At 42.9% G+C, this 24,249-nt stretch overlaps 2 protein-coding genes across 3 annotated transcripts in view; one reads left to right on the top strand and one right to left on the bottom strand.

Moving 5' to 3' along the window:
• LOC120978732 (centromere protein P) overlaps positions 1–24,249 on the bottom strand; it is a 348,964-nt gene that overhangs the window by 197,198 nt on the left and 127,517 nt on the right. The window lies entirely within an intron of this gene.
• On the top strand, positions 13,333–21,117 carry OMD (osteomodulin). Its single transcript, XM_040407040.1, has 3 exons — positions 13,333–13,601; positions 15,212–16,163; positions 19,040–21,117. The coding sequence occupies exons 1-3, from the start codon at positions 13,548–13,550 to the stop codon at positions 19,369–19,371; spliced, it is 1,338 nt and encodes a 445-aa protein (XP_040262974.1). The 5' UTR covers positions 13,333–13,547; the 3' UTR covers positions 19,372–21,117.

The raw sequence follows: 24,249 nt of genomic DNA on the forward strand, positions 1-24,249 counted from the left end.
TGTAGGGCCAGGCTCCACCGCAACATCCATCCCTGGGCCCCGGACACCCGGTTCAACCAAACAAGGGGGGGGGGGGTCTCCAAATTCCTAGGTCCGTAGTCACTAGGAAGGAGGCTGGCCATCAGTTCACGGTGGATTCCGTGACATCCCCCCCCCCCCCAAAGGTAGACTAACCAGGTACCTGACCTCCTGTCGGTCGGTGCCTGAGTTAGTCGGGTAGTCCATCCATAAACAAACACTGGTCCTGTTGAACTCTGGGGCCTGGCTCTGTTCTGTATGTCCTCAGCTGTTGAGTGGGTGTCTGCTACTCCTTGCTGCATTGTTGCTCTCTAGCTTGGAGCTGTGGGTACTTGGTGGGCAGAGGCCAACTGCTCTCTTCCCGGATGCCAGCTTTTCCACTGGGATGGGGTCACTGGGTATTGCTGTCTCTATCTGCCGCTGGGGAGAGAGGTCGGCTACCTCTTCTCCCTGGGTCTCCATCTGCCGCTGGGTAGGGAGGTCGGCTATCTCTTCTCCCTGGAACGCCTTCTGCCGCTGGGGAGAGAGGTCGACTACCTCTTCTTCCTGGAACGCCCTCTGCCGCTGGGGAGAGAGGTCGGCTACCTCTTCTCCCTGGAACGCCCTCTGCCGCTGGGGAAAGAGGTCGGCTACCTCTTCTCCCTGGAATGCCCTCTGCCGCTGGGGAGAGAGGTTGGCTACCTCTTCTCCCTGGAACGCCCTCTGCCGCTGGGGAGAGAGGTCGGCTACCTCTTCTCCCTGGAACGCCGTCTGCCGCTGGGGAGAGAGGTCGGCTACCTCTTCTCCCTGGGTCTCCATCTGCCGTCTGCCTCCTCTTCCTGGAACCCCAGGGCTGTACCAGGTGCTGGGCAGAGGCTTGTGGCACTCTGCCCTGTTGTCAGAGCCTCACCTGGGGACTCCGTGAGCTTTACAACCTCTACAGAAAAGTAAATTAAATCCACAGTCTCTGGGTATGTGGGTTCCACTGGGTCTGAGACACTCTGATGGATGTGTCCTAGCAGCTTCTTGTATGCCTTTCCCAGTAGCCATTCTTGTTTTACCACGTACTCCAAATCAGCTTTCAGCTCTGAAAGTCTCTCCAAACCAAGCAAGCCTTCCCGGTATGCAAAAAGGTCCTCCAGGGCAGAGTTCCCCTCATCCCCAACCTCAAACATATCCACCAGGGTGTCCCACAACTGTCCGGGGTCATCAAAGTTGTAGCTCTCTGGATATTCAGCTGTAAATCCCGGCTGTGTTTGTTCTGCATACTAAGGCAGGGCACGATACCATTCATCCAGCTTTACCTCTCGCTGAACCAACTTGTGCAAATCAGCCACCCAATGCTCCTAAAGCTGCTCTCCCAGGATACTCATTCGCAGGCCCATCTGATCCCGGACCCTTTGTTCTGGAAATGGCTGAAACCGGCCCCCGTGTGCCTTGGCAATATTCCATAGAGCTGTCCCCGCAGTCTGCCTGAGGGTGAAGTAGTCTTCCATAGACAGACCCTTTTCTCCCTTTGGACAGATGATCCACAACAATTCGGAGTACTCCACTGCCAGAGTCATGGCTGCTTGAGTCAGTTCTCCTCAGCCGGCTGAGAAATAAATCCCGGTGGTGGTTTGAATGTCTCCTCAGGCAAGGAGGAGCATACCACCGCTTGCCACCAATTTAACGGATCTCTTGACACCCCGACTCGTTACAGCCGTTGATGGATGCTCCTAGTGCTTCCCGAGGGCTCCAAGCACTCCACTTGACACCATGAGTACTGCAGACCCCACGAACCGCCACAGCTTGGTTGGGGTCTCGCTGACTCCTACCCTACTGGACCTACGACAAGGCTCCAGTGGGTGAACATCTCTTTCTTCAGAGAGCGATGCAGGAACAAGGAACAAGGAACAGCTCTTACAAGAGCTAGGGGTTATAGCCAGGGTAGTATACCGCGTATAGCAATCCCCACACACATGAGATGAGGCTCTATGTTGAAGTTAAAACAGGAACTGACTTTATTGAAGACCAACATACAGTTCAAGAAGTCTAACAACATAAATCAATCAACCATGAACAACATGCAAACAGACATCTTCACCCCCTCCCTAATGAATGAATAGGGGAAGAGGAGACACATGTGATGGGATTATCTCCAGAGTGTATCATAGGGTGATTTACTCATCTAGGAGACGGCTACTCCTAGAGTCAGCTATCTTAATCCCATCACTAACACAATCAGTGGGAGTCTCATTGCAGAGTCAATCCTTTTTGTGTTGCTGGATTCACACCCTGCACCTTTAACAGGCAATAGAAAATATGTGGCATATAAATTCCACACATAAAACAGGGTTCATAGTTCCTTGTAACCCCAAAAGGTCTGAGGTGGTCTCCATAGTTCTGGGTCCATAGTCCGTAGGAAGGAGGCTAGCCCTCAGGCTTCTCCAGCAGCCCCAGTGATGATTTAGTCCGTCACAATAGCCCCTTATCAGTGCAGATCAGAGAGCACTGGCTTAACTAGTTGAAAGGCCTAAGTCAAGATTTGGGGGGTACTATTTCTCCTTGGGGAGAGAGCGCCATAATCGGCTTGAGGATCCCAGTCATCTCTCAAGGCCTATTTAAAGGGTTGAACCTTGATTTATAGGCTATCTGCCTTACATTTGGCGGCATTAGAGGCAGAGCTTGTTAAGATCTCATTTGCATCCCTTTCTTCCCAGAATTCCACAGAAGCATGTATGGCCTCTAAGTCTCCTCACGACAATTAAGGCGTTCTCCCCAAAGAGAGATAGTACCTGGGCCTCTCACCCACTTAAAGGGCTTCTGTCACCCCACTAAACCGTTTTTTTGTTTTTTTTTGTTTACTAATAATCCCTACACTGCGAGCTCTGCATACATAAGTTAAATAATCATTTTTGTTCAGTAGAATTTGATAAAAAGCGATTTTTAAAATATGCAAATTACCTTGCTACCAGCAAGTAGGGCGGCTACTTGCTGGTAGCAGCCGCATCCTCCGACCCTAATGACGCCCCCTCCGCATTGTGATTGACAGGGCCAGGGAACGGAATCGTTCTCTGCTGGCCCTGCCTGTTAGCATTCAAAATCTGGCGCCTGCGCTGCGGCCGTACGTATCTTCAATCTGTGCAGGCGCTCCTCAATGCGCCTGCGCCGGGTGTAAATGTGACGTCATCGGCACAGGCGCATTGAGGATGGAGCGGCCGAGCGAGTGGCCGTCTCTCAGTGAGCCTGCGCAGATTGAAGATAGGTACGGCCGCGGCGCAGGCGCCAGATTTTGAATGCTAACAGGCAGGGTTAGCAGAGAACGATTCCGTTCCCTGGCCCTGTCAATCACAATGCGGAGGGGGCGTCATTAGGGTCGGAGGATGCGGCTGCTACCAGCAAGTAGCCGCCCTACTTGCTGGTAGCAAGGTAATTTGAAAATTTAAAAAATCGTTTTTTATCAAATTCTACTGAACAAAAATGATTATTTAACTTATGTATGCAGAGCTCGCAGTGTAGGGATTATTAGTAAACAAAAAAAAAAAACAACGGTTTAGTGGGCTGACAGAAGCCCTTTAAGCCAGAACTCTCTACTCTGCACTGATGAGGGACAATCACCCCGAAACAGCTGTCTGCAAATGAGGTGCTGGCTTACTTAAAATCCAAGTCATGTCTCAAGGCCTATTTAAAGGGTGAAACATTGACTTATAGGATAGCTGCCTTACATCTGGTGGCATTAAAGGTAGAGCTTGTTAAAAGCTTATTTGCATCCCTTTCTTCCCAGAATTCCAGAGAAGCAGGTATGTCCTTATAAGTCTCCTCACACCGATTGAGGCACTCTCTCCCTAAGGTTTGACATTTTAAAATACATTTGTTCTCTATGTCTACAATAAGGCAGTATATACATGCTGGAACCAAACCACCATTAAAACCATTGGGGGAAGTCCGCACATTATTGTGCACTGAATTGCACAAAATAATGACAACCGTATCACTTGTCCATGATATGTGGGCTCTTTGCATGCTGTGGTATTGTGTGTCGGGGTGGCCAACATGAGATGATGGCAACAAAAAAAAAGCTTCCCAGAAATTGTTATAACATAGTAAAAGAATCTGCACCCACCCATTTTATCTCCTGTCGCTTCCAGCAACCCTGTTCCTCCCCACCACTGCAGCCATTATCATCTTCATGGCTGCAGTAAATGTGCCTGTATACACTGGACACAGCTGCCGATGGCATAAGACTGCTGAGGTCAATAACTGGCTTCAGCAGTCACATGGAGTATGTGGGCACTTTTTTAAATGCAGCAAAACAATTAAAGCCCAATGGGGAGGATTGGAGTCGTAGAGCTGGAAGTGGTGGCACTGTTATGGGAGGGGGATCTGTGGATGGCACTGTTATGGGGGGGGGGGGGAATCTGTGGATGGCACTATATAGCATCTTATGCTATATGTGTCATCCACAGATCTCGCCCATAGCAGTGTCATCCACAGATCCCCCTCCCCATAACAGTGTCATCCACAGATCCCCCTTCCCCATAACAGTGCCATCCACAGATCCCCCTCCCCAAAACAGTGCCATCCACAGATCCCCCTCCCATAACAGTGCCATCCACAGATTCCCTCCATAACAGTGCCATCCACAGATCCCCTCCATAACAGTGCCATCCACAGATCCCCCCTCCCCATAACAGTGTCATCCACAGATCTCACTCCCGATAATAGCCCCGGCTCCGACACTCACAGCAGTTTTCCTTAGCCGGCAGTAACTTTTACTTTAAATCACTGCATCTTTATTACCTTACAATGAAGCTCTAGTAACAGGCAGAGCAGGCGGCGGTGGCGTAACGGCACTTACTCACGTGACGTGCCTGCTCCGCCAACTTTATGAATGAAGCAGGCGGAGCCTGCGCGTCACGTGAGTAAGTGACGTTACGCTGCTGCCCGCTCTGCCTGTTACTGGAGCTTCATTGTAAGGTAATAAAGATGCAGTGATTTAAAGTTCAAGGACCCGCAGGCATAGCGCCTGACCGCCCGCTCCCGCCCACATAACAACAAATCGTCAGATTATTCGATAACGGGATTCGTTGACAACGAATCCCGTTTTCGAATATTATCAATAACGTCGATTAATCGTTGGAGCCCTAAATTCAATCACATCTTTATACAGTCTGGAAGCAAAGTAAAGGAATTTTCTCTCAATGCAACAAACTACAAGGAAGTCCGCAAAGAGGTAGCGTTTGAGCCTTCAGGGTCAATGACAAAAAAAAAAAAACTTTTTCAGGTCTAATTTGAATAACAACAGAAAAAAGTCTAGAGTACAATAGGCTAGGAATGAAAAAAACTGATTTCTAAACACAGAGACTCATGAAATTGAAGCTCACAATCATGTGCAGGTGCACGTTAGGTGAGATCCAACCAAAACAGAAACCACAGAGAAGAACTGCATACTGATGCCCTATCCATACATGTCCATGGCAAATCAGAAGATCAATTTTAGATGAACTACCCATTCAAAATTAACTTTTCCCATTTCTATAAGAGTCATTGCAGATATCTATAAACTCTAAACTGAATTGGTCTGAAAAATATGGCAATGATCAGAGGAAATTCGGACCGTGGAAAGTGTAGATACAAAATATCTGTGCAATTTAAGGACATATCAATCTTTAAAGGACAAAATACCTCTGTGCAGCGACTATTTTACGCAATTGTATGCTTTCAGCTTTGTAGCAACAGTTTGCGGACGGCTCTTTCCTGTTCCAGCATGACAGGGCCCCACTGCACAAAATGAGGTGCATCAAGACATGGTGTGACAACTTTAAATGGCTGCACAGAGCCTGATCTTAACCCCATCAAACAACTTTGGGATGAAATTTAACACCGATAGTAAGCCAAACTTTCTGGTCCAATATAAGTGTTTCGATGGGCACAGATTCCCACAGACACACTCCAAAATCCTATAGAAAGCCTTTTTAGGAAAGCAAAAGGGGGCCCAACTTTATATATTGGCATACATTTTTTTCCAAAAGTGATCCTCAACAAGGGCATATGGGTGTGAACAGAGGCATGGATATAGTGGAACCAGGAGAAATGGCTGCTACGGTGTCTGAACTCAGAAGGTGCCAACCCAGGAGGAGGACTAAAAGATTTTATTGTCCGAGTTCCCCTTAACAGAATTATACAATGACATTATATATAGTGACGGTATATACAGTGACATGACATACAGTCTATAGTAGAGTTTTAGCAGAATGCTTTCCATATGGTGTGAACACACCTTTCCACACTGCTACTATCTACATCCTCTTTCTCCATGGCAACTAGGATGAAGAACTAGCCCGTCAGCTGGTGGAGCTGGGCTACAGGGGAAGTGGTGAGGTACTGTACTAAAAAGAGAAGAGTTTCAGGCAAGAAAAGCTGCTGCAGAGGCTTCCAGGCTCTCCCAGAGAACTCAACAAAAGATCTTACCATAAAACCAGAGATTAATACCTAGATTTGGAGATCTACACCCAAGAAAACAAAATCCTCACGCGGACCTTCTTCAAAAAGCCTTTTAACCTGATGAAGGTGACCTTGTTATCCCCGAAACGCGTTGTTGCCGTTTTACCCGACGTGCACTACTGAAATAAAGGAAAATTCTCATTTGTGTCTGGACCAGTGTCGTTTTGCGTCCTTAAGTGATCCTGCTAAAACTCTACTTCTTTGCTTTGGAGAGAGTGGGCACACTCTCCTGAAGACTGAGGAGACCGCGGCTGCACACCTGGCGACATGACACTGATTTTCTACATACCTACTATAGTGTTGTGCCTATCTCTAGCACAACCACTAAGGGTTAGCCTCCAATCTATTGTTCTATCAACTGGTTTATTACCCAGAACATACTGCCCTATGTTGAGCTCTTACTTTGTATGCTTCTTCTAGCTACAATATGCCCAAAGATTATACAGTATATAGTGATAGATAATTAAATATAGTGGCTCACCCGTCGTGAATCCTGGATTTAGGTGCTCTGTTAATCAGGCTTCCACTATAGGCACCAAAGGGCCCAGTGAGAGGGGGGGAATATGCTTATTAAAATATAACTTTTAATTTGATATGCAGTTAAAATACACCACAAAGATGCATCGACATGACAAACATAGAGGGGGGGGTCCAAGCCTGGTACCCCAATGCTGGTAGTGAAATAAAAAAAATCTGCTCCACCTGTGAGGGTGCAAGCAGTCTTACAAGACCAAAACAGGCTACTAGGATCAACACGGAGGAGTTATCCGCTTGATTAGGGTAATGTCGGATAGGAGGACGTCCCGTGGAGGCGTGGTGTCTGTAGAGGCGATTTGGAGCTGTGCCCTATCTGACCCTATAAGAAGGGGAAGGGGACTATTTCCATTCTGCCTGTCTATACAGAGCACCCGCCCCGAAAAGGGCGACCCCGTCCGGATACCTGTCCCTATCTAGGACCTGATCCCTAGTGCTGAAAAATAATAAATTTAGCAGTTAGAATTCCTGCAAACCTCCCAGGTTTTGTTTAAAATATGCTATTATTGTGTTAAAGTGAAATAAATAAATAAATACATAAAGTATACATATTAGGTATCGCCGCGTCCATAACAACCAGCTCTTTAAAAATATCACATGACCTAACCCCTCAGGTGAACGCTCGAAAAATAAATAAATAAAAACTGGGCCAAAATTACAAATTTTTTGGTCACCTTGCCCCATAAAGAGTAATAATGAATGATCAAAAAATCATATGTACCCAAAAATGGTACCAATAAAAACATCGGTAGACAAGACGATCGGCAGAAAAATAAAAAAATAAGGCGTTCCGAAAATGGAGACATAAAAACAATTTTATTTTCAAAAATGCTTTATTATGTAAAACTGAAACAAACAAACAAAGAAAGTAGACATATTTGATATCATTGCATCTGTAACAACCTGCTCTATGAAAATAGCACATGATCTACCCTGTCAGATGAATATTGTAAAAAATAAAAACAATGCCCAAAAAAAATTTTGGGGGTTACCTTGCCTCACAAAAAACGTAATATAGAGCAATTAAAAATCATATGTACCCCAAAATAGTATCAATAAAACTGGCACCTTATCCCTAGTTTCCAAAATGGGGTCACTTTTTGGGAGTTTCTACTGTAAGGGTGCATCAGGGGGGCTTAAAATGGGACATGGCATCTAAAAACCAGTCCAGCAAAATCTGCCTTCCAAAAACCATATGGCGTTCCTTTCCTTCTGCGCCCTGCCGTGTGCCCTTACATCAATTTATGACCACATGTGGGGTGTTTCTGTAAACTGCAGAGTCAGGGTAATAAATATTGAGTTTTGTTTGGCTGTTAACCCTTGATGTGTTAAAGAAAAAAATGAATTAAAATGGAAAATCTGTCAAAAAAGAGAAATTTTTAAATTTCATCTACATTTTCCTTTAATTCTTGTGGAACACCTAAAGGGTTAACAAAGTTTGTAAAATCAGTTTTGAGTAGCTTGAGGGGTGTAGTTTCTACAATGGGGTCATTTATGGGTGGTTTCCACTACGTAAGGCCGCGTGCGCTTCATGCCGCCGCTGCACTACAGTAATACACTGGTATGATTTATACGAGTGTATTACTGTAGTGCAGCGGCGGCATGAAGCGCACGGCGTCATAGCAACCAACAACGCCGTGCACTCCTGCTGTCAGCAGGATGCCAGGCCGGGATACTACGGACCGCTCATGTCCGTGTTCCACGGCCATGTGCATTCGGCCTAAGCCCCACAAAGTGACTTCAGACCTGAACTGGTAAAAATTTCAAATTCTAAGCCTTCTAATATCCTAAAAAAATAAAATGACATTTACAAAATGATGCCAACATAAAGTAGACATATGGGGAATTTTAAGTAATAAATATTTTATGAGGTATCACTTTCTGTTTTAAAAGGCAGAGAAATTGTAATTTTGAAAATTGATCATTTTTCTAAATGTTTGGTAAATTTGGAATATTTCATAAATAAAGGTGAAATATATTGACTCAAATTTATGACTATCATGAAGTAGAATGTGTCATGAGAAAACAATCTCAGAATGGTTTGGATAAATAAAAGTGTTCCAAAGTTATTACCACATAAAGTGACACATTGAATTTGCAAAAAATGGCCTGGGCAGGAAGGTGAAAACTGGCCCAGGGTAGAAAGGGTTAACATTGTGGGTCTGATCTGAGGTCTGAATGCTGGCCTGATCTGAAAATTTTGAAAATTGAATTTATTTTTATTTTTATTGTCCTCCTCTAAAACCTAGGTGCATCTTATGGGCCGGTGCGTCTTATAGGGCGAAAAATACGGTATATTGGACAAGAAAGTTTATGACATACAGTATATATGTGTAGGAAACGGACGGAGCGGCTGATCTGAGAGAGCGATTTTGACTAGCCACAGGAGTGGGGGATGCACAGGAGGAGGAATTGCAAATAAGTTGATGGGGGGTGGGTGTAAATCAAAAATTTGCTGTGGGGTCCAGTCATTTCTAGTTACGGCACTAGGTGGATATAGCGGTACCCATACTGTATGGCCGGTTAATTGTAGTGTATTTTGTATTGTGGAGAATGTATATAAAAGGCAGTACACACTAGTCTGATACAGAAAAACTCTCAGTGTGCAATGTATTTCTATTTTATAAGTAGTCTGTAAAATTGCTTTCAAAGTTGAAGCTGCACTAGCCCACAGCCATAGTACACTACATTCTTGTAATATTTCTTTGGTCTAAGAACATGGTCTTTGTCTTAAAACTTGCCCAGGCAAGCCATCTATAATTACTAATCATAGGAGATGAAAAAAAGAAACATTATGCTATATCCACTAATTTCAACCAAACACTGGACAGGGTTTCCACCTGTATTATACCCTAAAGACAAAAGCATTTGAGGATGGCTTTTCTAACATTCTGACCTCTTGTCTATACCACAAGTAATCACATTGTTCTACAGAAGCCTAAAGTAATACAGGGTGTATAAATCCTACAGAACTCAGTTATAATTTCAAGAGTTTGGCACAACAATTTGGGTTGGAAACTAATTTTCATCGAGCAGAACATCTTAGTTCTGGATCTCCAGCTTGCAAGGTAATTTTTTTTATTTCTATCTTACTGCTTCATGTGTGTTTATGATAGCTGAGAGTCAGGGACCGGTCAAGTTCCATGGACGTCAAATTCTGGGTGCATGGAGATATATTCTTGTCACTGTCCAGATTTTTATTCAATGTAACAATTATATTTTCCAGCGTCCTTCAAAGTCAAGTTGAATTATAAAGACTGGCAACTTTTAATGATTTGCTGTATAACCTGCTCACTAACCTAACATTAAAGGAGTTGTCAAGTTATATTTATTGATGACCTATCCTCAGGATAGATCAGCAATATCAGATCGGCTGGGGTCCAACACCCGACACCCCCGCCAATCAGCTGTTTAAAGAGAAGGCGCACGCTGCCTCCTCTTCATTGTTTACCTGCTCGCTGTTGCATCTGCAGCGGTGAGCAGGTGTAAGTACACCCAAGCTGTCGATTCATTTCAACAAAGTAAATTTTTATTAATTTTCAATTTAAGGGTATACATTTATGTTATAAACGTTGACAATTGTAATATTATTTTATATGTTGATAATAGTTTTGAGAGCGTGATATTTTATTTGTTGAGTCAAGTCAATTATACTAATAAAATGTATAACATACAAAACAATAAAATACAAGAAAGGTAACAGTATATGCTTCTTCTTGTCAAGTGACATCTTGATTGACCAGTCCCTGACATAACTTTCATAGATTTAAATTTTTAGGGAAGTGTTTCAGCCACGTTTCCCATTTCTTTTTCTAAATGTCTTTCTTACCCATACACACCGCATATAGTTGTTCATTGATAAAGTTTCTTGACACCATGTCTATAATGTCAATGCGACGGATCGCTCCTATACAAGTGTATAGAAGCGATCCGTACCATTGAAATGAATGGGACTGTTAGGTGTAATTACACCTACTCAACGCTGTAGATGCAACGGCGAGAAGGTAAACAGTGAAGAGGAGGCAGCGCTGGCACGGCGGGCGCCTTCTCTTCAAACAGCTGATCGGCGGGGGTGTCGGACCAACGCCGATCTGATATTGATGACCTATCCTGAGGATAGGTCATCAATAAATATAACTTGGACATCCCAAATACCTTTTACGGGTTGGTTCACACATAGGTTTTTGGTGGTGTTTTTCTGCATTGTTGCCTTGTTGGTGCTTTTTGGTGCATTTTTTGCATTAAAAATGTAAACTCCAGCTGTTGGCTGAAATATGAAATGCAGCACAAAACATTTTTTACTATGCCATTTTTTGTTAATTAGGTAGCTTTTTTTGTGTTTCTGGCTGCTTTTCAGAAATGCTGAATGCTGTGTCTCTTTGCACTTCTTCCAAGCTGGAGCAGGGATATAAACTATTCTCTGACTCTATTCCAACTATTGGTTGGCTTAGTTTCTTACTTTGAGACAGATTGCTACGCCAAAATGGCACATCCTAAGCCCCACCCAATTTTAGCAAGTTAGAAAAAGTTTAGAAACCCTAGATACACCAAATAAGTGCACTTTTTAAACAGCTTTGACACAGACAAATTAGAAAAATGTGGAGGGACCATAAAAAGTAGAAACAATTCCAAAATTAAAGTGGTTTTCTGGAATTTTGATACTGATGGCCTATTCTCAGGATAGGTCATCAGTATTTGATCCGTAGGGGTCCGACAGACCAGGACCCCCACCGATCAGCTATTTGAGAAGGCACCTGTGCCATGGCCTTGATCTGTGCTCACTGAGCACAGCACCGCACATTGTATAACGGCTGTGAACGAGGCTGAGCACGATATCAAGCACAGCCACTATACAATGTACGGCTCTGGGCTTGGTAAGCATGGAGTAGGCCGCGGCACACACAGGAGCACCGGTACCCTCACAAACAGCTGATTGGCGGAGGACCCGTGTATCGGACCCCCACCGATCAGATACTGATGACCCATCCTAAAGATGAGTCATCGGTATCAAAATCCCAGAAAACCACTTTAAGCCTGCATCCTGGTTTAATAAAGCTCCCTGCAGCTACCATACACAGAATACACGTGGTTTGGATGGACTGTGTGGTCTAGGTTTATTGCATCCTATATTCTATGAATATCCTACTATTATCCTATTAAGCAACAGAATCTAAACTAGCATTTATAACATACAAAAAAAAATAAAAAATAGTTAGGTACAAAGCGGTCAAGTTGCTTCGAGAAAGGGCTACAGTAGCCCGAAACATGTAATTTATGCCTGTATTTTAGTCATCCAGTGAATAAAAATCCTGTTTTTAATTGGAACTGAAGCAGTGCTGGATAATCATGTCTGTAAAGAGTTGGTATACTAAAGGTGTGCCCAAATGTTGTATGTACAGTATTTTTTCCTTTATAAGACCTACTTTTTTCCCACTCAAAACTGGGTGGAAAATGGCAGTGCGTCTTATAAAGCGAATTCCAGTGAATGCTTGCATTATGAAAACGCTCATTAGTATGTAAGAGGAGCAGTGACTGTAGCACTTGCTGTATTTGCCGCACCTGGTTTACTTCCGGATGTATAGCATCAGGACGTAGTGCATGTAGGTGCGCACTATAACATGACGCTGTGTATCGTCAGGTCACAGTACAGCGCAGGGCCCAGAAGAAGACCAGGGAGCGGTGAGTGCAGGAAGAGCACGCTGTCTGGAGCAGGAAAGGTATCTTCATTTATTTATACTGATTGGAGGTTTAATAAGGATTAGAGGTGTCTGATCTGATGTCTGATACAGATTGGGGGTCTGATCTGAGGTCTGAAAAAGTTAGGGGGTTTGATGAAGATTGGGGGTCTGATCTGTGGTCTGATAAAGTTTGGGGGTTTGATGAAGATTGGGGGTCTGATCTGTGGTCTGATAAAGATTGTGTGTCTCATCAAAGATTGGTGGGGGGGGTTATATCTGAGGTCTGATAAAGATTGGACATCTGATGAAAAATATTTTTTCTGATTTTCCTCTTTTAAAACCTAGGAGCATCTTCTGATCAGGTGTGTCTTATAAAGTGAAATATATGGTGATTGAAATCAATTAATGATAAAAAGCAGATATGCTGTAGTATGAATACTGCATATCTAATCATAGAAAGGTATTTGGCAACTCAGAAGAGCTGAAAAAAAGATCCAAAGGCAAGTAAGAGTGATGCTCTGGAAATGCAGCAATGTGTATTTTATGTGTGCATATTCCTCTATTAAGATTTTTTTTTTTACTTCGGGGAATTTCTTGCCACACCTCAAACCGAAAATAAGAAGGGACACAGATTAAACCCACTGAACTCAGCCAAAATCACAAAGCATATACTTTTTTCCCTCTCTAAGAGACCTACAATGAGAGGACACACTTTAGGCATCTAGGGCTTTGTGAAGCCAGCTTTTACTAGTAAAGAACTGCTGTTCGCCCTCAAAGACAACTAAGGCAACCTCTGAAACTAGACAGAGCTGGATTTTTAGCAGCATCCGGTGGTACTTTTTGAGAGGCTATATGCTCACAAGCCTTACGTCCCATTCTGAGAAAACAACGAGAACCCTTACTCAGGTATGGCCACAATTTACTTTCTCTAGTACAAGCCAGGAGGTTGCTTCTTTATACAGGCAAATATCACTATCTTTAAAGGCAGGAATGCTGCATTTAATGAGAAATTCTGTGTGCATGCCAGATGTAACAGCTGGGTTTTATGTAAGAATTGAAATAAGCTCAAGTTTAAGAAGTATTTGTGCACGGGGCCAAAACCCAATATATTCTAGTATATCCTGCTGTAAATCTGTTCAGCACTGAGAAGTAATGTAACTCTATTACTCAAGAACTACTTTTAGAGAAATGCTTGAAGTGTTGTGCAGGGCTTTATAAGTGGGGTCAGTAGGCCAGGGTGAGGGGCAGAAGAATCTTCATCTGTCACTCTGCTGTCACTTGGAGGTAGAAGTGCTAGAGGCTTAGCATCACATTGTATTCCTGTTATCTACATTAGTCTGATTGGCAGACAGGATAAAATACATAGATATGACTGCAAATTTGGGCTCAACATAAATGAATGACAATTTTATACCTCTATGGCTATCTACCTTAATTTCTGGGTGGTCATGGTATTATTGGCACAAGTTGAGTTTTATAGTAGCCTTCCAGGACAACTGTATTATGAATGAGGACAAAGTGGGGTAGTTATCATTTTAGGTGTGTTTGAGGCTATTTTTTATACTGGAGTTGCTCTGTGCACCTGTGCCAAATTTATGAAGATGTTGCTCAGTTCTAATAAATTTGGAGCAAGCGTGATGTGGTTTTGGGACTGTCAGTGAAAGTATGCCAGGGGGTTGCCTGGTGTGGACTTTTGTGATTTTTTTTAATTTTTTTATTGCACAACATAAATGAGGCATAAAAGTGTTCTAATCTGTAATCCAGACCAACTTTTCACTTCACTTTTGAAAAGTGGCAAAGCCACACAACTGGTGTTGCAGTTTTGATAGAAGTCCCCCCAAAAGTGTATAAGAATTTCAAAAGCTGAGGGGGGTTGTCTGATTGTGGACAAACTCTTTAAATACAAAAGGTAATCATAAAATACAGTAGATAACAAATAAGCCATTATATAGGACAGAGATCAGTAGTAAAATGTTACTTTATTGCAACACAATAAAATAAATCCAACGTAATGTAAATACACAGAAATTAAAAGAACAAGAATCCACAAAGAACAGCAACAGAACAAGGGGAACACTGTTGTGTGGACTCTTGCTCTTTTGTATTAGGTGTACATGGTCCTGTCCTGGCTGATAGCCTCTTTGAAGTGTATTTAAATGCGTGTATTAGACTATGATTCTGAATTTACTGATCGTTGCTGTTTTTGCATGAAACTTTTCATTTGAAGTCTACAGATTTCTCTGCCGCTACAGTATTTTCTCTAGAGTCCAAAGGGAGCTGTGGTGGACTGACCATAAACCTCAACATCTAAAAAGCAGCAAACAAAGGAATTCATCTCTTCTGTTTTATGTGAATTTGGCTAAACAGTTTGCTACGTGGAGCTAAGACAAAAACAGTACAGGAAGGTACAGGAAGGTATAGGAAAGCTACTTTAGCCAATCCATATAGTGGTTATGTTTGATAATTTTGACTTTCTTGTAACTAACTTGAGTTTTAACCTATTATTCTATTTCCAGATTACACCAATTTTAGCTACCATGAATGTCCTCATGCAGCTTTTGGTTCTAATGTTGACATTCACACAAGGACTATGCCAATATGAGGGCTATGACTATGACACAGATTACGAACCCGATCCTGAGTCTCCATATCAGCCACCCATTCATTTCCATCAAGGCGTAGATTACAATGTTCCAAGGGTACCCTACTCTACAGAATGCGCAAGAGAATGCTACTGTCCTCCATCTTCAATAATCACCATGTACTGTGACAATCGGAAGCTCAAGACCATTCCTCGAATACCATCTCGCATTCAACAGCTTTACCTACAACACAACGAGATTGAAGCCGTGGATATAAAATCCTTTGTTAACGCCACTTCTCTGACAGAAATTAACCTTAGCTACAATAAACTGAAATCAAATAAAATAGATGCTGGTGTGTTTGCCACATCTCCTCATCTACATCAAATAATCCTTAACAATAATGACTTGGAAGAAATTCCATCACCTATTTCTAGTTCTGTTGAAAGGATCTTCTTGGGTTCAAACAAGATTAACAAAATAAGAGAACAAGACCTTCAGGGCTTAGTCAATGTTACCATGCTTGACCTCTGCAACAATCATATTGATAACATCAAGGGAAAGGTATTAAGCAGACTGACAAAGTTGATGCAGCTCAATATATGTAACAACAAGTTGTACTCCATGCCTGCAAGCCTTCCAACATCACTCATGTATCTGTCACTGGAGAATAATTCCATTTCAAAGATACCCGATGATTATTTTGCAAAGCTTCCAAATCTGACTGCTATTCGAATATCACACAACAACATTGATGAGGTTCCTTTGTACATGTTCAACCTTCCCAAACTTATGGAATTGAACCTGGGTCACAACAAACTAAAGCGCATCTTCTATGTTCCTCGATCACTGGAGCACCTGTATCTGCATGACAATGAATTTGAATGTAAGTAGTTACCACATATTATTTACTTTGTTCCCCTTAATTCAGAGACTGTCATAACACCTATCCTAATTGGAAAGAGCCATTATTATTATATTTTGAGACAAGTGAACAAAATGTTTTAAACTTAGAGGACCTGTCTATTCTCTTTTGTGCCACTCCTCTTTTATTCCTACTAGATGTTTATGAAGGAGTTGCCAGCAGTCTGCAATTAAGGGCGTTCTGGGTGTTACCAGTGGGGTGGGGGTGTCCCTGCACAGTCTGCCACTATCCAATCAGTGCTGCAGCTGTAAATTTGCACTATAATTTATGCAAATTTCTGGTACAAGTTATAGTAAAATTGGTCCACCCATGAGAGACCTCACACCCTCCAAAAAACCTCTGCACTTTTTCTCATCATTTTTTAAAAATAGCAGGTCAAGCCCAAAACAGCATAGAGACATATTTTTCCAAAAGTGTGGCATGCACCAAGATATGGTGGAACATGGTCATCTAAAGCAAAAGTACACAATGGCACAACATATGGCGTTATCCCAAATAGCAGTCAAAAAGAGCATATAATAAGGTATGCTCACCTTGCAGGGTTGTTCCAGAAGCACAACACACCTGTAGAAGTACAGTATAAGTAGTTAAGGCTGCAGTCTGAGGTCCAAACTGTGGACCCTTGGGATGATGATACAGATCAACTTTAGACACTAGAAGGACTTTTACTAGACACTGCCAGAGATGAAAGGTCCGGAGTCATGGTTTCTTTTACCTTTTACTGACAGTGTAAAAAGCTATACGTTTAGGGCCAGGACTAGTCTCTTCCTCAGGCACCTTACCATACCAGGATGCCCATATCAATTTGCAACTATCAAGAATGATTCCTATGACTTTTGGATTACTCATCTTTGGTCCCCTGATGAACCTGCTCTACTGACACTGGGGAAACGCATTGGGACAAGCATTCTTCATATCCACGGGCAGGGTTACAGTAGGTGACAGAAAGGGCCTAGCCACCTAGAGGTGGGGTTGCCTCTTTCGGGGCGGGTGCTCCACCTGTAGGCAGTGGTAGCCTTTAGGGATACATCAGGGAATAATTTCCTTTCCTGTCCTGACCTCACTTCTCGTATACTAATTATCCAAGCCCTCGGTCTCCAAACTAAGTTATTGCATCTTTATTTTATTTGGATGGTATTATCTTCTACACGTCCAAAGTAAGGCTTTGTCTATCTATCTGGCATAGTATGCTATTATATTCTACAATATATGGGGTATTATTTTAATATCTAGTAGTAAAAGTTAAGTTTTACATGAAAAGTCATTTTTCTCTGTGATAATTAATTTTGGTACTTTTCAACCATATAGTTTTTTGTCAGTGATAGTCTTCCTGAGGAAGAGACTAGTCCAAGCCCTTAACGCATAACCTTTTTTTGACCATGTAAAAAGCTAACGAGACCATGCATCCAGAGCTGTCATCTCCGGCAGTACCTGGCAAATGTCCTTTTGCTAGCACCTAAAGGAGATATGGTGGAAATAAGTTAGTAAATTCCCCCAATTCTTTGTTTCAGGTGCAAGGCCAAACTATAGCATGAGAAATTAATGTTTTAGAGAAGGGAAGGGAAACAGTGCAGAAAGGGGAAAGGGAAACTATCTTTGGCTATATTAGAGAAATCTTCTCCGTGCCTACTGCACTTAGCAAAGCCGCGTGAACAGGACTTTTACAGTGGCATAAAGAGTCCATTGAATAGAATGCAACAGAAAAAAAAAACGAATTCTGCCTCCATATAAAACTAGGCCCTATGGACAAAGAGATAACTTGAAAGTTGCACAGAGTCAAGGGGTGCACAGAGCCCATATCATAGCTCTATGGAGGTCTCTATGCCTTCCGAGTGGGCGGGCTTTTCCTGGCGTGGTATCAGAGCTGTGGCTCTGAGCCAATCAGATATGTCCTGCAGCTGCTTTTCCTCTTTTATTTTTCATTCTAGTTCACAAAAAAATTTAACTACATACCCTTTATAGCCTTTCCTCTCTGTCTCATACTTGCTGTATTAGATGTTGCATTGAGGGATTTTTGGTTCCTGAACATTTACAGTTAGGGTACTTTCACACTAGCGTTTTTCTTTTCCGGCATAGAGTTCCGTCACAGGGGCTCTATACCGGAAAATAACTGATCAGGCATATCCCCATGCATTCTGAATGAAGAGTAATCCGTTCAGTTTGCATCAGGATGTCTTCAGTTCAGTCGTTTTGACTGATCAGGCAAAAGATAAAACCGTAGCATGCTACGGTTTTATCTCCGGTGAAAAAAACTGAAGACATGCCTGAATGCCGGAACTGGCATTTTTTCCCATAGGAATGTATTAGTGCCGACATTCAAAATACCGGAATGCCGGATCCGTCCTTCCGGCCTGCGCATGTGAAAAAAGATACAAGACGGATCCGTCTGTCTGCATGACAAGCGGAGAGACGGATCCGTCCTTGCAATGCATTTGTGAGACGGATCCGCATCCGGATCCGTCTCACAAATGCTTTCAGTCAGCGGCAGATCCGGCGGGCAGTTCCGACGACGGAACTGCCCGCCGGATCACACTGCCGCAAGTGTGAAAGTAGCCTTAGCCTGTAGGCAGCTAAAAGGGGAATTCTAGACCGCTAGGTGAGGAAGATGCCACTTTTACCTACAATATATTTCACACTTTCATGTAAAACGTTATAGAGGTTTTATACGAATAATGAAACCTCTCCAAAAGACCTCCTCTTTGTGAAGATCACCTTTTTATTCAGCTCCACCATATATATATATATATATATATATATATATATATACACACACACACGTATATATATTCCCTTGTAAAAATGTAAATGACTATAAACTGAATCATATTTTATTTCAGCAATAAACATAACTCTAATGTGTCCAGTAATGGATCAAACACATCGACTAACCTACCTGCGTTTGGACCAGAATCGACTAAAAGGGCCAATAAGCACTTTTGCCTTCCTATGCTTCCCCCACATCCAAAGCATTTATTATGGTGAACAGAAGCATATTGCTGGAGAACGCCAGATGCACCTGATTCCGCCATATCCGCCACCAGAACATCCAAGATATGGTGATGACGACGATGATGACTTTCCACAGTACCATAGAGAGGAGCATGGACCAATAGCAGAAGAGGATGAGGATGAGGATGAAGATGAAAATGACATCCGTGGCTACTATTAAATAGTTTTAAGGCTCTGGATTTTTTCACACATTTCATGTATAAGTGAAAATTTCTGAAAATGGTTGTCTGGGAGTCCAGCAGAGATCACGGGATGTTCTAAAATAACAAGATAAGCCTTCATCCCTGGAAAATCCCCCTTCTCTGCTCTCGCCAGTGTCCATTGCTGTACTGCAATGATGACGTTGTGACTTCCCAAACATGACCACTGCAAATCAGCAAACTGGCTCTGAAGCGGTAGGGAATTTTCCAAGTAAAACTTATTTTGTTATTTGATCACTTTCCCTAGTTTCTGTTAGATTTTTGAATGTCCCCGACACCCTCTTAATAGAGTATCTGTCAGAGTGATTAACCCTATTAAACCAGACATACTGCCTGTCCGGTTTGATCCTCTTAACTTAAACGATCCCCTGAATTTAAAAGTGGTGGCCACGTTGTAGAGAAATCTGCACTTTATAGCATACCCTAATGAGGTGTTCCTTGCACTAAGGAGAGGCTCTAACACCTCGGAGAACCACTTCATCACCACATTTCCCCGTTAGCCACTACCCCTCACCCTGAGTGACAGGGCCAAGCTGTCACCATCTTCCTGCCTTGCCTTGTAATCCCACAAATGCTTGGGTGAATTTTGATTCAGTGCATGTGCTGTTCAGATCTCAGCATCGGGAAACCGTGCTGATATCCAAACTGCGCATGTGCAGAGAACGCTCACCAGCACACCTGCAAGATTACAAGGCCAGGCAGGAAGTCAGTGAGGATGCCTGGTCTTGTCATTTAAGGGGAGGGGAAGCGGCTAAGAGGGAAAGGAAGTGGTGAAGCAGTGCTCCGAGCGTCTAGGTCTGCCCCTTGGTGCTCCGAATATCACACTAGCATATGCAATAAAGTGCAGACTTCTCTACAACAGGGCCACCAATTTCAAATACAGAGGGATTGTTTAACTCAGCATGAGAAGCCCTAAGAAGCAGAATGCCTGGTTTAATAGGGTATATCATGCTGACAGATGCTATTTAATGCTTTATGCTGTTACTTTCATCTTTTGTAGAGGAGACAGTTTAAACTACATTGCTTTAATGGTTTCAGCAGCTCTCTTAGCTAAATGCTCATTTATTATAATGTAGGAAATATAGATAAGTAACTACAACAATCTGCTTGGCAAACAAGGACATAAGTTATTTTATATATTTAGCTACATTTTAGGTCATCTATAAGATGGCACACTCAGAAAAGTACAGTTGGCACCAGCACCTGCTTAGCAAAGCCTTTCCCCCACCCCGTTTAAATACTACTAGAACTGCATGTTGTACAGGTAAGGCTCATAAATTACTACTGCTGGGTATGTGACACCTATCTTGGTACACTACTGCATATTTAGTAGCCCCCCCCCACCACACACATTCAGCCGGTTTGGAAAGCAATAGAAGGCTTAATGAAGAAGCAAAACCAAACTTTCTTTTCTCATACTAATTTCCCTATAGTATGGGACAAGAGTGACCCCAGCACACCCTATATATGAATGAGTTCTAATCTAGAATGATAAATAACCTGAAACAGCAAAGTTTCTTGTTACCAAGTCTTACTGTGAAAAAACAGATGCATAAACTAACCCTTTCACTGCCAAGGATGTGTGTTCATGCCATTAAAAGGAATCTGTCACCTAAAAAACGCCTCCCAAACCACCAGCATTACCTTAAAGTAGCCAGCAGTATGTTCCTAAAGATCCTTTTCTTCCTGCGGCCAGATGCACCAAAATCTTGAAAAACGCACTGTGATCCCCTGCACGCGCTATGTAACAGCAGAGTTTGAAGTCAAGGGGGCAGTGGCCTCCTCGCTTCAAGTCAAGATAACCACGCCCCCTTTCCCTGCCCCTTCACTTTTGATTGACAGTCGATAGCTTTTGGCTGTTCAGCAAAGCCGGCCGAGTGTGAGTGTGTGTCAGAGGTTCACGTGCGCGGCTGTCAATTAGAGGTGAAGGGGCAGGGAAAGGGGGCGTGGTTATCTTGACTTGAAGCGAGGAGGCCACTTCAAACTCTGCTGTTACATAGCGCGTGCAGGGGATTAAAGTTCGTTTTTCAAGATTTTGGTGCATCTGGCCGGAGGAAGAAAAGGATCTTTAGGAACATACTGCTGGCTACTTTAACGTAATGCTGGTGTGCTGTCTGCATTTGTATGTCCGTTCCGCCATTCCCCCAAAAAGATAGCACACATCCTATTCTTGTCCATTTGGCAGAAAAGAACGCATGTGACCAGTACCTATGTTTTGTGGATCTGTAATTTTCACATCACAAAACAGATACGGTCACATGCATAAGGTCTCAGGGAGGGAAAAACTGCATGTAACATCAGGAAGAAAGATCGCAGCTTACTACTGTCATCAACAGGAACTTTTCTTCATGTTATCACCCCCCTTATGAATGAGGAAGGATATGTCACCTCTGTCATATCTGGGGTGTCTTTTTTCCACTATTTAGTGAGAAGACAAGCAGTTACACATCCCTCATTGCACTTAATAAGGACATTTGTTGCCTCCATGATGTTTACTGGCATTTGGATCTTGGTCTATTCACTTCTGGTAGGTATGTGCATGTAGACATCAGGGATCTCAAGTCTCCCGGAAGTTCAGGGAGTCTCCCGCTATTAGATAGCGGCTCCCTGACACCCGCATTCAGTAGCTATAGAACTATTGAGAGAGATGTATTTTTTTTAAATACATTTACACATTTAACCCTCCATTTTAATTATATTATTTACCCCAGTGTTAAATTCACACCCCCTAGATGCTTGTGTTTTTCCTACAGTGGGGTAGATAATTACACACAGGGTTTTAAAGAATAAACTTCCTGACTCAGACCAAGAGCCGACTCAGCGAGTCAGCAAGTGAATCGAAGCATCCGCGCATGCGCATTGCGCAACCTAAGCTTCGGTTCACTTGCTTCTTGTCAGCTCATCGAGTGAACCGAAGATTCGATTCATTAATCGGTTCATTTGAATGAACTGATTCAAATGAACCGATTCATGTGAAAGATCCGAGCTTCCCATCTCTAGTTTACTCGCAGTAAACCTTTCCGGCAACCTGTAGCAGTGTCCCCTTCTCGGCGCGTGCGCACAGTGCAAGAAGAAGCCAAGGCCAGCAGTCCGCAACGGGGCATCAGGCTGAGCCTGTGCGCACGCGCGGGATCTCAAAGCGGGAGGAGGGGGAGGGAGGGGTTAGGCGGCACTGAGGAGTAGAATGCGGCGCTGGGCACGAACGGCGATGCGTGCGGCCGGGCACCATGCATCCACAGACCTCCCCTGCTTGGGCACCTTAATTCAATGATTGACAGGTTAGTAAAACCAGTTTTTCCGCAGAATAAAGCCACAAATAGCTTTTATAAGGCCACCTTAGAAATCAGAATGCTACCCTGGACATGAGCATATGTTTAGCTCACAGGGCTTATAGGTGGTGACAGAACCCCTTTAATCATATACATAAATATGATAATTTGGGGCAGGGTAATGAGCCCAGTCCTCCACACCATAGAGCAAAGTGTGCAGATACTGCGTATGTCTGGAAAATGTAACAAAAAGTTTGTAAAAAAAAAAAAAAAAAACCTCCCTGAAATGAGTTTTTGCAGGTTGGGATGTCTGAGACATAGACATAAGTGCCATGTACAGTATGAACGTTGTGCCTCTCAGTTACTGCTTCAGTCAAAATTTTAAACCAAAGTAATTAAAATCTTGTACATAGTTTTTTTCAACAAATGTGAATGTCTTTACATTTTGGTGCAAAATAGCAAGAAGGTGCTCATGAGTTCTGGGAGGCATTTCCACAATGTTCCAGGTGACTACTTTCAGAAAACATGCGTACAGTGGTTTAACGTGAATTGTTTTTCATTTATAATTTAGGTTTTACTTGTGTTTGTCAAAAGGTGTGAAAACTGTCCTGGTAGTAAAACGGCTATATGATGAATTTGCTGTCAAATGTTAAGATGAGTTACGTTAAAAATTGTGAATACACTCCTACTGAAAAAAATAGCGTAAAAGTCTGCAGTAGACACTACCCTAGCTCTGCTTAGGAACACTGCAATCTCTGCACTATGCAACGGTTGTATGCAAAGTGCCGCTTGCATAACTATTACCCTGCGCAGCGGTCTGATTGATGCTTGCCAAGATGGTAGACTCTCGATATCATGTGTAATGTTAAATGTTGATAAATTATGTACTTTACAGATACAAACTAATAAAATAAAGATTTGAATGCAAAATGTTCCTGCTTTTAAACTAAAAGTAAGGTGATGTTTGCCTTTACCGAATTGTCCAGATATTACATCAGCAGGGATCCATCCAATACCAGCTGTTTAGTAGCTGGAATCCAGCAACAGAACTACACAGCTCCATCCACTGGTAACGGCAGAGCTGCTCGCATTCCCACTGCGTTTTCATATAGAATGGTAATTGGAGGCTTCCGTTTTCTAAACCAGCTGTTTCACTCCCAAAACCACATGGTCCCCTAAGGTTAAAGAGGTTTTTTCAGGCTCCTGATTTTGAAGGCCAATCCTCAGGATAGGTCATCAATGTCCAATCAGCAGCGCACCGACACCCAGCACCGCCGCTGATCAGCTGTTGCAGTTCATCGGAGTTGTGCTTCCTGTTCCAATCACAATGCTAGTTCTAGCGCCAGAGGTTGCAGGGAGAAGGCGATCGGGTGGGGGAACAGGGTGTCGGATCCCTACTGTTTGGATATTGATGACCCATCCTGAAGATAGGTCATTAATATCAGGAGCTTGGAAAACCCCTTTAACTGCAGCGACATCTAAATTTTTAGGTTTTCAGTGTAGCTGGGCTTTAAATAAATGCTCTCTTTTACAAAAAAAAAAAAAAGTTTCCCCAGTGCAAGGCATCAT

The sequence above is a fragment of the Bufo bufo genome, chromosome 9, assembly GCF_905171765.1.
Source record: "Bufo bufo chromosome 9, aBufBuf1.1, whole genome shotgun sequence".
Taxonomy (NCBI): domain Eukaryota; kingdom Metazoa; phylum Chordata; class Amphibia; order Anura; family Bufonidae; genus Bufo; species Bufo bufo.